At 42.3% G+C, this 12,861-nt stretch overlaps 1 protein-coding gene across 9 annotated transcripts in view; it reads left to right on the top strand.

Annotated features, from left to right (window-relative positions):
* PHF20 (PHD finger protein 20) overlaps positions 1-12,861 on the top strand; it is a 136,130-nt gene that overhangs the window by 79,542 nt on the left and 43,727 nt on the right. For all 9 annotated transcript variants that reach the window (XM_060120355.1, XM_060120356.1, XM_060120361.1 and 6 more), the window contains one exon: positions 11,899-12,177. In XM_060120355.1, coding sequence (XP_059976338.1) covers positions 11,899-12,177 — 279 coding nt within the window. The remainder of the gene's footprint in view (positions 1-11,898; positions 12,178-12,861) is intronic.

Genomic DNA, 12,861 nt, shown 5'->3' with positions numbered 1-12,861 from the left:
TAAATGACTGATTAGGATTACATAGTGCACACTTCCCATAAATTATTTAACTGTTCCTCTGTTTATGGACATTTTGTTATTTTTTAATTCTAAACATTTGACTGGACTAATTGTGAATATTTAAATGTGTTTACATTTCTCTTTGGTTGCTTTTTGTTGTTTTACAGCTGAGAAAGTTATTCCTTCACAGACCTGAAAAAAGTTTTATTCGTTATAGAATTTCAAGTACATTTCAAAAAGTATTAAACTACTGGGGTCATGTGGTGTCTTTGTTGACAAGAATACCAACTGTATTAGGGGTCACTGCTGAGGAAAAACAAGACGATGAGCCTTATTCTCTGTCTGGAGAAGTGACAGACAGCAGATCCAGGAGCAGGTCCGCAGTGCTAAAGGCGGGGTGCAGTAGATAGTCATTTGTGCCAGGAGTTGATAGCATGTGGTCCCTGAGAGCCAGGGCCATCTGGATGCCTTCCTGCATTCGGAGTGAGCTGGGTCTGAGTGGAAGTAAAGACTTGGCTGAGGCAGTGAGGAATGGCAGGGAGCGGGCACAGCCTGAGCAGTGGTGCAAGCTATGAGAGCGTGAAGCAGCTGCTGAGGGCTCATTGTGGATTAATTAATGGGAGATGAGTTTGGAAAGCAAGATGGTGCTTAGATTGACATGGGCTTAGAATTCCAGACTGAGTATTGCCAGCCAGAGTGAATACCATCATCATAGTCAATCCAACTGTGAGATTTTGAGGTACTGGCAATGGGTATACAAAACAACTACTGAAGCCCGCATGCCTAGAGCCCGTGCTCCACAACAAAGAGTAGACCCCGCTTGCTGCAAGTAGAGAAAGCCCACGTGAAGCAACGAAGACCCAATGCAGCCAAAAATAAATAAATAAAATAAATTTAATAAAAGGGGGGGTTATATAGGACATTATTTCTAAGCCAAGTTTCAGAAAACATAGTTTAAAAACCTTTTTTATTATAAAGGTGATATATGCTTATCATAAAAGGGAAAGTATAAAGCATTGCCCCAGCAAATAGAAAACAAGAGAGCTTCTGATCCTACTCTGTGTTATCTATTGCTGTGTGACAATATTACCACAAACATAGTAGCTTAAAACAACGTATTTATTTTCTCACAGTTTCTGTGGGTTGAGGAGTCTAGGCACAACTTAACAGGGTTCTCTGCAAGGCTGAAATCAAGGGGTTGGCCAGGGCTGTGTTCTCATCTGAAAAATCTACTGGAGAAGGGTCTGTTTCCAGGCTCACATGGTTGTTGGCAGCATTCAGTTCCTTGCAGGCTGTCAGACTGAGAGCTACAGTTTTATTTTTTTTAAATACTCTTCTTCCTCTCTTCCTTCCTTCCTCCCTCCCCCCCTCCCTCCCTCTCTTTTTTCTTTCTTTTCTTTCTGTTTATGGCTGCGTTGGGTCTTTGTTGCTGCGCGCAGGCTTTCTCTAGTTGCAGTGAGCAGGGGTTACTCTTCCTTGCGGTGCATGGGCTACTCTTTGACGTGGCATCTCTTGTTGAGGAGCATGGGCTCTAGGTGTGCAGGCTTCAGTAGTTGCAGCTCGCGGGCTCTAGAGCACAGGCTCAGTAGTTGTGGTACACAGGCTTAGTGCTCCGCAGCATGTGGGATCTTCCTGGACCAGGGCTCGAACCTGTGTCCCCTGCATTGGCAGGCGGATTCTTAACCACTGCACCACCAGGGAAGTCCCGAGAGCTACAGTTTTTTAGTGGGCGCTCTCAGTTCCTTGCCACATGGGCTTCTCCATAGAGTAGGTCACAACATAGCAGCTTGTTGCATCTAGCCCGCAAGGGAGAGTGCCTGCTAGTAAGATGGGTGTTACAATCTTACATAACATAATTATGAAAGTGACATGCTGTCACCTTTGCCTGTTCTATTAGAGGCAAGTTATAGGTCCTGCCCACACTCAAGGAGAGGGGATTACACATGGGCATGAATACCAGGAGGCAGGATTATTAAGAGACATTTTATAGTCTATTTCTACCCTTCCCCCCCAGAAAAAAAGAAAAAAAAAGAGAACATTCCTTAGAGTTATGCCATTATTAAAAGCAAATTCAAATTCTGTGGGCCATTTTTCCCCTCATATACCAAGGTATAGTAGTAATCTGTGAGAGGCAAGAGCAGAGGGTGACTTGGGATTTTGAGCCTGGGAGCCTAGGATAGAGCTCTAATGCTTTGCCTCAATTCTTCCATACAAAAATATGTTCAACATGAGGAAGAGCACAGCATTTAAATGGTAATACCCATAACTACTTGCAAATACTGATTTCCATACTACTTTCTAAAACAAAAATAAATTGTTTTCAGTAGTTTACCCTCTATCCCAAGGACAATTTGATTACCCCTTGCTTTTGAACCAGGCTCCCTGGAGGATTTTTTTTTTTTTTTTAATTTATTTGGCTGTGCCGGGTCTTTAGCTGTGGCATGTGAGATCTAGTTCCCTGACCAGGGATTGAATCCGGGCCCCCTGCATTGGGAGCACTGAGTCTTAACCACTGGACCACCAGGGAAGTCCCACTCCCTGGAGGATTTTATTTACATATTTTCTGCCCTTTATCGCCTAGTAACTGCTCTCATGTTGACAAAGGACCATAGTATCCCTAGAGTGGATAATGTCATTTAGCTGGTGCCATCAGTGACATATGTTCCAAATGAACTGTCCTCCCATTGGGAAATAGACACTGTGTGTGAGACTTGGGATTTTTGTAGACTGTGGCCCAGGCCCTTTTGGCAACCATTGACTCTCCTGGTTGCTTGACCGTGCTTCCATCATCATGTTTCTTTTGTCACAGGAACACCATTCTGGGGAGGAGTGTAATATAATATATAAAATAATTGTATTCTTTCTACTGTGAAATAATATGGGTATTATAACATGGAAGAATAGGGGAAAAAATCAGTTTTTTTTACCTTGGAATCTCAAATGCAAAATGGGTACCATTGTTTATATTCTTACAATTCTAAACAAAAAATACACTATTTTATATGTTATTCTTATATATAATTTTGTTTTGCTGGAACTTTCTTTTGAGGGTTTTCTTTAGCATAGTTACGCTGTGCATATTCTATTTTAAAATTCTTACTTTTAAAATGTAAAACATTTTTACTGGTCACATCATTTTGCTGTTGTGCTTTTATTAATTACCGCTAACACCTCAGTGTTTGATTAATAAAGTGGGGCAATTAGATGTTAAATTTTGTCAGGTCGTGCCCTGGTACATGGATCCCTGGCTGGGATTATGCATAACTTTGTTGGAAGCAAACAACTGTGAGGTCAGTGCCAATCCAGATGACGGCTAATGTTCCAGTAACCTATTGCAGTTAGTAATGGGCTTTCTCTTCTAATACCTCATGGAAACATGTGGGAGCCTTGTGAAATAAGTATTTTTATTCCCATTTAATGATAAGGAAACTGTCTTGGAGAGGCTAACTCTCTTGTTTGAAGTAGTAATACACTGAGTTGAGTACTGTAGGAGTAAAGAATAGAGCACATTCCTCATTTCAATATTTTAGAATAAGGAATAAACAGAACTAACTGTAATACAAATAGAAAGGGACAGATACTACAAGATTTATTTTCCATGAAGTACTTATGGGAATTCAAAGAAGGCAGGATAGAATGTTTTTTGCTCAGAGACCAAGGAAAAAGTATCGTACAAGCAGGTGGCCTTTGAAGGCTGAACAGGGCTTGGTTTGCACGTGGGAGAGGTGTGCCAGAGGCCTGCACCGGCTGGACTGGCAGTTTTCATTGTGCATACAGAGGGCTCATTTGGCTGCCATATGGGAAAATTAGGATAAAATTGTGAAGTCTGGAAAATGCAGTTTTTCATATCTCTAAAAAATTTGTTGGGTTCAGTTTGCAAGACCTTCATGAAAAAGGAGCAGTTACTTAAGTTTTGGGGTGTTTGATCTACTTCTTTTGTGAGTCTGAAGTTATAGTTTTGTTTTCTTTTTTAAATATTTATGTTATTTATTTATTTATTTTCCTTATTTTTTTGGCTGTGCCAGGTCTTTGTTGCAGTGCGCAGCCTTCTCTCTAGTTGCAGCATGCAGGCTCCAGGGCACGTGGGCTCTGTAGTTTGCGGCACACGGGCTCTCTCATTGAGGTGCACAAGCTTAGTTGCCCTGCGGCATGTGGGATCTTAGTTCCCTGACCAGGGATCGAACCAGTGCTCCCTGCACTGGAAGATGGACTGTTTACCACTGGACCACCATAGAAGTCCCTGAAATTACAGTTAATTGTTTAATTTATCAGATTTTGTCACAGGCTATTATCCACAATTAATTTATACCCTCTTTGCTGCTTGTCTCACCCTGATGCTTGTGTTGATTGTGTTTTCTCCACATTGCAAGGTAGGTTATATTTACTGGCTTATAATCAGAAGGGCTTGCATATCAATGAGTTATATATATACTTCACTGAGTTGAGTTTATGGGGGGAATCTTATTACTTCCTGAACTTCCGTGGTTGAAGATTCATAATTCTCAAGCCTTTCTTATTCCTTCAGACAAAAACCAGCAACTCATTTTGTCTTATTAACGTTGCCATCTTGAAAAGAGTTCTTGGTTTGGCCAGGGGCTTCATGATAGTGACACCAGGTAGTGTCTTTTCTCTTGGGGAGTTTATCTGTTTACCTGAGCCTCTTTGATCCTAGTACCACCTCTGAGGCAGGTGGCCACCTGAGTGCCAAGCTTGTTTACCTTTGGAGGACCAGCTGTTTCCACTTTCTGCTTACCTGTGAGGAATCAAGGGTTTTGCTTTTGGGGGCGAAGAGTTTTTATCCTGCCAAACTAAACGTATTTCCTTCTTAGAGGCTTACTGGATTGGTAGACGATCTGTCTTAATCCATTTGGGCTTCTATAACAGAATACCATGGACTGGGTGGCTTATAAACAACAGAAATGTATTTCTCACAGTTCTGGAGTCTGGGCAGTTCAAGATCAAGGTGCCAGCAGATTCAGTGTCTGGTGAGGGCCAGCTTCCCAGTTGATAAACAGCTATATTCTCACAGTAACCTCACATGGAGGAACGGGCAAGGGAGAATTCTGAGGTCTCTTTTGTAAGGGTGCTAGTCTTATTCATGAGAGCACTGCCTTTATGACCTAATCACTTCCCAAAAGCTCCACCTCCAAATACCATCACATTGGGAATTAGGTTTCACCATATGAATTTTGGGGGTTTAGTATAGCACTGTCAGACTAGGTATATCTTTATTTCAGCAGATAGTTTGACCATAAATCTTTTAAAATCTATCTGTGGACAAGGAGGAAATAGATATATGAGTGCATTGGTAATTTGCACAGGTGCAGTTCAATAGGTTCAGGTAACTCTACCCAGAGTGTACATTAATTGATCGGTGTCAGCCTGAAGCTTGTTCTGAAGGCTGTCCTCAGCTCTGTCCTACTGGATATTTATCAGCAGCTTGGATAAAGACCTAAGAATACATAGGATTACAGAAACGAGTTATAAAATTCTTGGACTAAAATAATAAGATGGAGTTTATTAGGGTTAAATGTAACTTCCAGCGTATAGTTTGATAAAACTTTTGGGGGAAATGGAAATGCACTTGTGTTTTAAAAAGACAAACAGGACAAAGTTCAGGATTTTGGTGGATCAAGCTTGGTGTACTGTCCAGCACCATGTAATATAATTATTTTTTAAAATTTGGGGGAGGCTGAATTAGTGAAAGTAAGATGTCCTGAAAGGTGGGGGTAATAATGCCACTGAATGGCCATGCTAGGAATCTTGTGGTTGGTTTTGGATTTCACATTTCTAGTAGGATGTAGACAAAACTGAATGCTTACAGAGTGATGTGTCTCCCAGCCAGAGCTTATGAGGGCTGGTCAAAGGAATGTTTCACTTTGGTTGATAATTATAATATTGGGTTGGCCAAAAAGTGCCTTTGCCTTAAGCAAAAATAAAAGACACATTTTTCATTTTCACCAGGAACTTTATTGAACAACGTACTCACCCTTATGTTCCACTATCTTCTGCCATTTTTCAGGCAAATTCATAATTCCATCTTCCCCAAACTTTTTATCTTTTTGAGCAAAGAACTGTTCCAGGTGCCTTTTACAGTCTTCCAGGGAATTTTTCCATTAAGAGAATTTTGTAAAGACTGAAATAAATGGAAATCCAAAGGGGCAGTATCTGATGAATATGGTGGATGAATCAGAACTTCCCAGCCAAGCTGTAAGTTTTTGCCTGGTCATCAAAGAAACAGGTGGTCTTGCATTATCCTGATGGAAGATTATGCGTTTTTTGTTGACTAATTCTGGACGCTTTTCATCGAGTGCTGCTTTCAGTTGGTCTAATTGGGGGCAGTACTTGTTGGAGTTAATCGTTTGGTTTTCCAGCAGGAACTCATAATAGAGGACTCCTTTCCAATCCCACCATATACACATCACCTTCTTTGGATGAAGACCGGCCTTTGGTGTGGTTGGTGGTGGTTCATTTTGCTTGCCCCACGGTCTCTTCTGTTCCCCATTATTGTATAGTAGGGGCCACCAATCCCCGGGCCGCAGACTGGTACTGGTCCGAGGACTGTTAGGAACTGGACCACACAGCAGGAGGTGAGCGGCGGGCGAGCGAGCGAAGCTTTATCTGCTGCCCCCATTACTGCCTGAACCATCGCCCCGCCCCCACCCCCCCACCTCCAAGGTCCGTGGAAAAATTGTCTTCCAGGAAACCAGTCCCTGGTGCCAAAAAGGTTGGGGGCTGCTGTTGTACAGTATCCACTTTTCATTGCCCGTCACAATCTGTTTTAAAAACGGAACGTTTTCATTATGTTTAAGTAGAGAATCGCATGCAGAAATACTGTCAAGAGGGCTTTTTTTGCTTAACTTATGTGGAATCCAAACATCAAAGCGATGAACATAACCAAGCTGGTGCAAATGATTTTCAGCGCTTGATTTGGATCTTTTGAGTATGTCGGCTATCTCCCTCGTCGTATAACGTTGAGTGTTCTCAATTAATGTCTTGATTTGATCATTGTCAACCTCATTTCAACTGGTTTGCCTTACCGTGGAGCATCATCTAGCGAGAAATCTCTAGCATGAAACTTCGCAAACCACTTTTTTTTTTTGCCGTACGCGGGCCTCTCACTGTTGTGGCCTCTCCCGTTACGGAGCACAGGCCCCGGATGCGCAGGCTCAGCAGCTATGGCTCATGGGCCTAGCCGCTCCACAGCATGTGGGATCTACCCGGACCGGGGCATGAACCCGTGTACCCTGCATCGGCAGGCGGACTCTCAACCACTGCACCACCAGGGAAGCCCGCGCAAACCACTTTTGACACATTCGATCAGTTCCAACTTCTCCATACACTGCACAAATCTTTTTTTTGCGTTTTAGTTGAGTTTTTACCTTTCTTGAAATAATAAAGCATAATATGCTGAAAATGTTGCTTTTTTTTCCATCTTCAGTATTAAAAATGGCTACACAAAAATTCACCAATTTTGTTAAGTTTTTTTTTTAATGCATGCTGATATGACAGCTGTCACATACAATCTAGCAAAATTGTTTCGTATGAAGTTAAAGACCAGTGCAACTAGAGCCATCTTACGGAAAAAACCAAATGAAACTTTTGGCCAACCCAGTATCTGTCTCTTGCCACATTCCATAAATGACATAAGCCTGTTTATCAAGATTATTTTATATTTGAAATAATATAAAATAATATATTTTAATAATATATTATATATATATATAAATTATGATTTATATATATAAATAATATATTTTAATAATATATATAATAATATATACACTTGGCCTGTTTTGTGCCAAATCTTATAGCCCTCTCTCCAACTCTTGAAATGGGTGGTATTATTCCCTTTTATAGATAGGAACCTGGATAATAAGAACAATTTAAAAAAACCATACACAGCTTATTTATGCAGCTAATGAAGAGTAGAGCTGGGATTTAAAGTTGGGTTGTTTCCATTATACCATACTGCCTCTGGAATGAGCATGCAGTGAAGCTGGGAGTGATGGGGACTTAGGCCCTTCTGCTATGAGCAGGTTAATTTCTGGAAGGCTGTTCATAAGTACACTTGTTCTTAAGTCCAAAATGATACTATATACACATATATACATTCTTTTCTAAATATTCTTTTTTTAACTTCTACTGGTCTTTATTTTTTTATTTTTTATTTTTTTTTGCGGTACGCGGGCCTCTCACTGTTGTGGCCTCTCCCGTTGTGGAGCACAGGCTCCGGACGCGCAGGCTCAGCGGCCATGGCTCACGGGCTCAGCTGCTCCACGGCACGTGGGATCTTCCCGGACCGGGGCACGAACCCGTGTCCCCTGCATCGGCAGGCGGACTCTCAACCACTGCGCCACCAGGGAAGCCCTACTGGTCTTTATTAAAAGGAAAACTGTTATCTGAAAACAAAGACCCAATGTAGTCTCAGGCTAAGTCTCATTGACAGAACCCCTTAAGCTACAGCCCAGGAACCTAATCTTGGCACTACAATGTTGTCCTTGACTCTGCCCTCTCTCCCTATCTCAAACTCTGGGGATTCACTTCCTACCAGGATATTCCTCTCCAGCCAGGCAAGATATCTCAGCCCCCAGGACCCCACCCTTCCTGCCAGGATGGTGGCCACAGGGTCATCCCCCTATCCCCGCCCCCTACACACCTGGTCAAGGTGACTGCTACACATTCGGGGCTGCCACACTGTCAAATCCAAATGTCTTCATTGTATTGTCAGCACCCTGGATACACTTTAAACATCTTTAAAGTCTCCAGCTCATTAACAATAGGGTCACTACAACAATAAGGCAGACGCAACCTCCTCTGAGCTCAGTGTGGTGGCGTCCAAAGCTCCTAAAATCTGAGACTTAGGTTCTCCCACCCCACGTCACTCCCTGGGGCATAAGAACTACTACTCATCCCTCAGGCCTCAACTCAAAGGTTTCTTCTCTAAGAAGTCTGCCTGGCACTTGACGGGCCGAGCCGAGCGCCCTCTCCTGGGGGCCCCGTGCCCCCTCATTCTGGGCAGAGATGACACCCGGAGTCAGCGAGTGTGCCCGCCCCGGCCCCTTCCAGGTCCAGGGGCTCCTCGGGTGCAGGAGGGAAGCTGAAGTGCGCAGTTACGGTGTCCACGTGCTGGGTCTGCCCGGGATTGGGCGCCTGCTCCTCAGACGGGAAGACTTTAACTCCATGAAGATAGGAGTCCCCCGGTGGCCCACAGGCCTTTTCCCCAGCGCTTCCCGACGCCTAAATATTCTTTTCCATTCTAGTTTATCACAGGATATTGAACAAAATGATAACTATATAGTAATAAGAGCCAATATTTATCGAACACTTATTATGCGCCAGATGTTTTTCTAGAATCTTTGCACATAATTCATTTAATTCTTACAACTCATTGAAGTAGTTACTGTTATTACTATCTCCGCTACGCACATGAGGAAACTGAGGAGGCAGGAGTAATTAGAGGAGCCAGGATTTGAACCAGGCTGTCCAGCTGCAGAACCCACACTTTTAACCACCATCCTGTCTTTGCCTTATGCAAATGGCCTGTGTGTGTACACAAGGGTGCAAAGGTTTTGAATAGAAAGAGTGGCAATTCTTCATGGAATTGGTTCAAAGTTCTCATTATTTTTAACTTTTTTTTTTAAAATTCAAAGGTATTTGTAGTTTGGCATTCTTCTTTTCTATTATAAATAAGTTGATCACAAACAGGGCTTCAAACACAAGCCAACGGATGGCTGAGTTTACTGTAGCTGAACTTGACTGCTGAGGTCCTCAGGTGATAGTAGGCAGGGTTGATGCTCTCTGACTTCCTCAAACCTTAGCTTTGTTCACACAGTGGTAAGTGGAATTTTCTGCAGTGATTTTTTGGAAACATTGTCAGATGGAAAAGGAACTATTAGGTTCGACCATATGAAATGGCCAATATCTAACCTTTCTTAACCTACAAAAACGGCAAGTTTGTATGGTTCAACTTAATAGGCCGAAGGGGAGGAAATTCCACAGAAACTGTTTGTATTTTTTTTTTTGCGGTACGCGGGCCTCTCACTGTTGTGGCCTCTCCCATTGCGGAGCACAGGCTCCGGACGTGCAGGCTCAGCGGCCATGGCTCACGGGCCCAGCCGCTCCGTGGCATGTGGGATCTTCCCGGACCGGGGCACAAACCCGTGTCCCCTGCATCAGCAGGCGGACTCTCAACCACTGCGCCACCAGGGAAGACCTGTTTGTATTTTAAGAAAGAATTTTAGGGTGTATTGGAGGTTTGAATTTTGAATTTCTTCACTGACTTTTTTGTTTTTCCTGTACAACTATTTGTATGAGAAGTGTGTATTCCATTTCATTTCGTGTTACTTTTTCTTAACTGTATCTGATTTGAACCTCTTTGTTATGTCTCTTGTCATGGATAGAAAGTGATTTAAGGCATTATGCTTTGGCATGTGTATGTGTATATAATTTGTTACTTGTTTAAATGCCTATGTAACAGAAGCCATCAGATCATCAAGCCTACCAGTTTTATGTATGTATGTATGTATGTATGTATGTATGGCTGCATTGGATCTTCGTTGCTGCATGCAGGCTTTCTCTCACTGCAGCGAGTGGGGGCTACTCTTTGTTGTAGTGTGCAGGCTTCTCATTGCAGTGGCTTCTCCTGTTGCAGAGCACAGGCTCTAGGCGTGCGGGGCTCAGTAGTTGTGGCTCATGGTCTCTAGAGCGCAGGCTCAGGAGTTGTGGTGCACAGACTTAGTTGCTCTGCAGTATGTGGGATCTTCCCGGACCAGGGCTTGAACCCATGTCCCCTGCATTGGCAGGTGGATTCTTAACCACTGTGCCAGCAGAGAAGTCCCAAGCCTACCAGTTTTATAATCATACCCTAGTGCTGATTTTGAAATGTAGAGGATGATTCAGATTGAGCTTAATAATTTTTTTTATTCCTTCTGATTATGGAATGGTACTTGAAAAAGTAATCATAATATTTACCAAAAGTTCACCATGCTGTTCGCTTCTAATGGAAATTGTGTCATTGCATTTAGGAAAAATTTGATTCACTCAAGAAAGTTCCGTCCATTCAGGATATTCTTGGGTGACTTAATCTGTAGAGTAGGAGTGATTTGAGTTTATGGTGATTGCTCTCATTAGGGTGAGGGCATTGTGAAGGGACTTCAATAAACTGAGTTTCTAACACTCATGATTTCCTTGTGACAGCATTACTTTTTGTCACTGATTCATGACAGACCATTGCCTTCAGTTTATTTGGTTTGGGGAGAGGGTGTCAGACTTTTTTTTGTCTCTTTGAATTTGATCATTGAGTTCTCTGAGTTCTCCACATGCCTTCCAGCTCCATTCAGTTGGTTGTCTTTTTTTCCTCTTCTTTTCTGAATCCTCTTCATCAGAGTACACGGTAGTGAAATCTCAAAAGCTCAATACTAAAAGCTTTGTAATAGTTACTCTCCTTGTGCAAAAACCATTGTAAGATCCTTTCAGTTTCATAAAGAGATCCCACCAGAATATTCTCTAGTCTTGTCTACACAAAGGTATCAGGATGGTAGAAAGTCTGAATCTGGTCCAACCTATGAATAACAAGTGCTAGGTTGGATCCCTGATTTTTTTTTTTTTTTTAGGATTTTCCCTTGTTCTTCTGAAACCCTGAGAACTTGTGTGGCTGCTTTAAAAAAGAAAAAAAAAAGTTGATCTCTTCTTTCAAAAGATGAATCACAGTTGAGTCTCTGTTATTTACCCTGAAGTTACACCATTCTTTCAAACAGCAGTAGTCATTGATGTCTCCGTCTACATATGCATGCTGCTCTCTCACTCTCTGTTGCCATGCGTTGTGTTAATGCATGTATTGTAATAGTTCGAATAAGCATGAGGGATCTTTGTTTTTTTTGTTTTTGTTTTTTTCAGTAACAAATACTTGTAAGAAAACAGATGATTTTGTGACATCTAAAGCACCAGCTGTCGACCTAGATCACAAGTTTAGGTGCAAGGTTGTGGATTGTTTAAAATTTTTCCGCAAAGCCAAACTGTTGCACTATCACATGAAGTATTTCCACGGAATGGAGAAGTCACCAGAGCCAGAGGAGAACTCAGGAAAGAGGCATGTCCAGACGAGGGGCTCTTCAGCTTCAGACAAGGCCAGCCAGGAGAGCCTGACCAGGAAGCGGGTCTCGGCCAGTTTCCCAAGTAAGCATTTTGGTTCTGGGTTGTTATCTGTATCATGAAGGGCTGACACAGAAAGTGGGTGTTAGGTTGGTCTGGTCCAGTTGAATCCCTCAAAATTGAAAATGACAAGGGATCCTCAGGAATTGCCTTGTGGAGTTGTAGCCTTCTTGGAGGAAGTAGAAATACCTGACTCTCATTCTTACCTCCACCTCTTGCTGCTCAAGTTACCTTGAGAAGTCACTTAGCCTCTGAAGGTCTTGGTACTCTTGGTATGGAGTGGGAACAATCAAGGAAAGGGAGCTCTGTTAGAAGCCAGCAGGAGAACTAGTGCTCAGAACAGCATGGGTGCAGTCATCCCATCCCTGCTAACAGAACAGAAGAACTAAGAGGTGATGTGGGATTCTGCTTCTGGGTCCAATTTTGTCATAATTGCAACTGAAGGTATTTTCTAACAACACTGTTTATTTTACATAGAAACTACAGTAGTGGTAGTAAGGGTTACCATAAAATCTCATGTTCACGTCTTATTCTAAAACTTACAGAAATTGAAAAATTACATGTTCCTTGGGAATTTCAGAATAATTAATGAGTTTCCAGTAAATTCTGCAAGCTTCCCAGCTTCGTTTTACCTGAAATTGTAACATCACTATATATTTTTTGGCTTGAACTTCTCTGTTAAAATACATAGGCATTAGATGGTATATG

Source organism: Mesoplodon densirostris, chromosome 16 (genome assembly GCF_025265405.1).
Source record: "Mesoplodon densirostris isolate mMesDen1 chromosome 16, mMesDen1 primary haplotype, whole genome shotgun sequence".
In the NCBI taxonomy this organism is placed as follows: Eukaryota; Metazoa; Chordata; class Mammalia; order Artiodactyla; family Ziphiidae; genus Mesoplodon; species Mesoplodon densirostris.
This window is presented reverse-complemented; position numbering and strand designations above follow the sequence as displayed.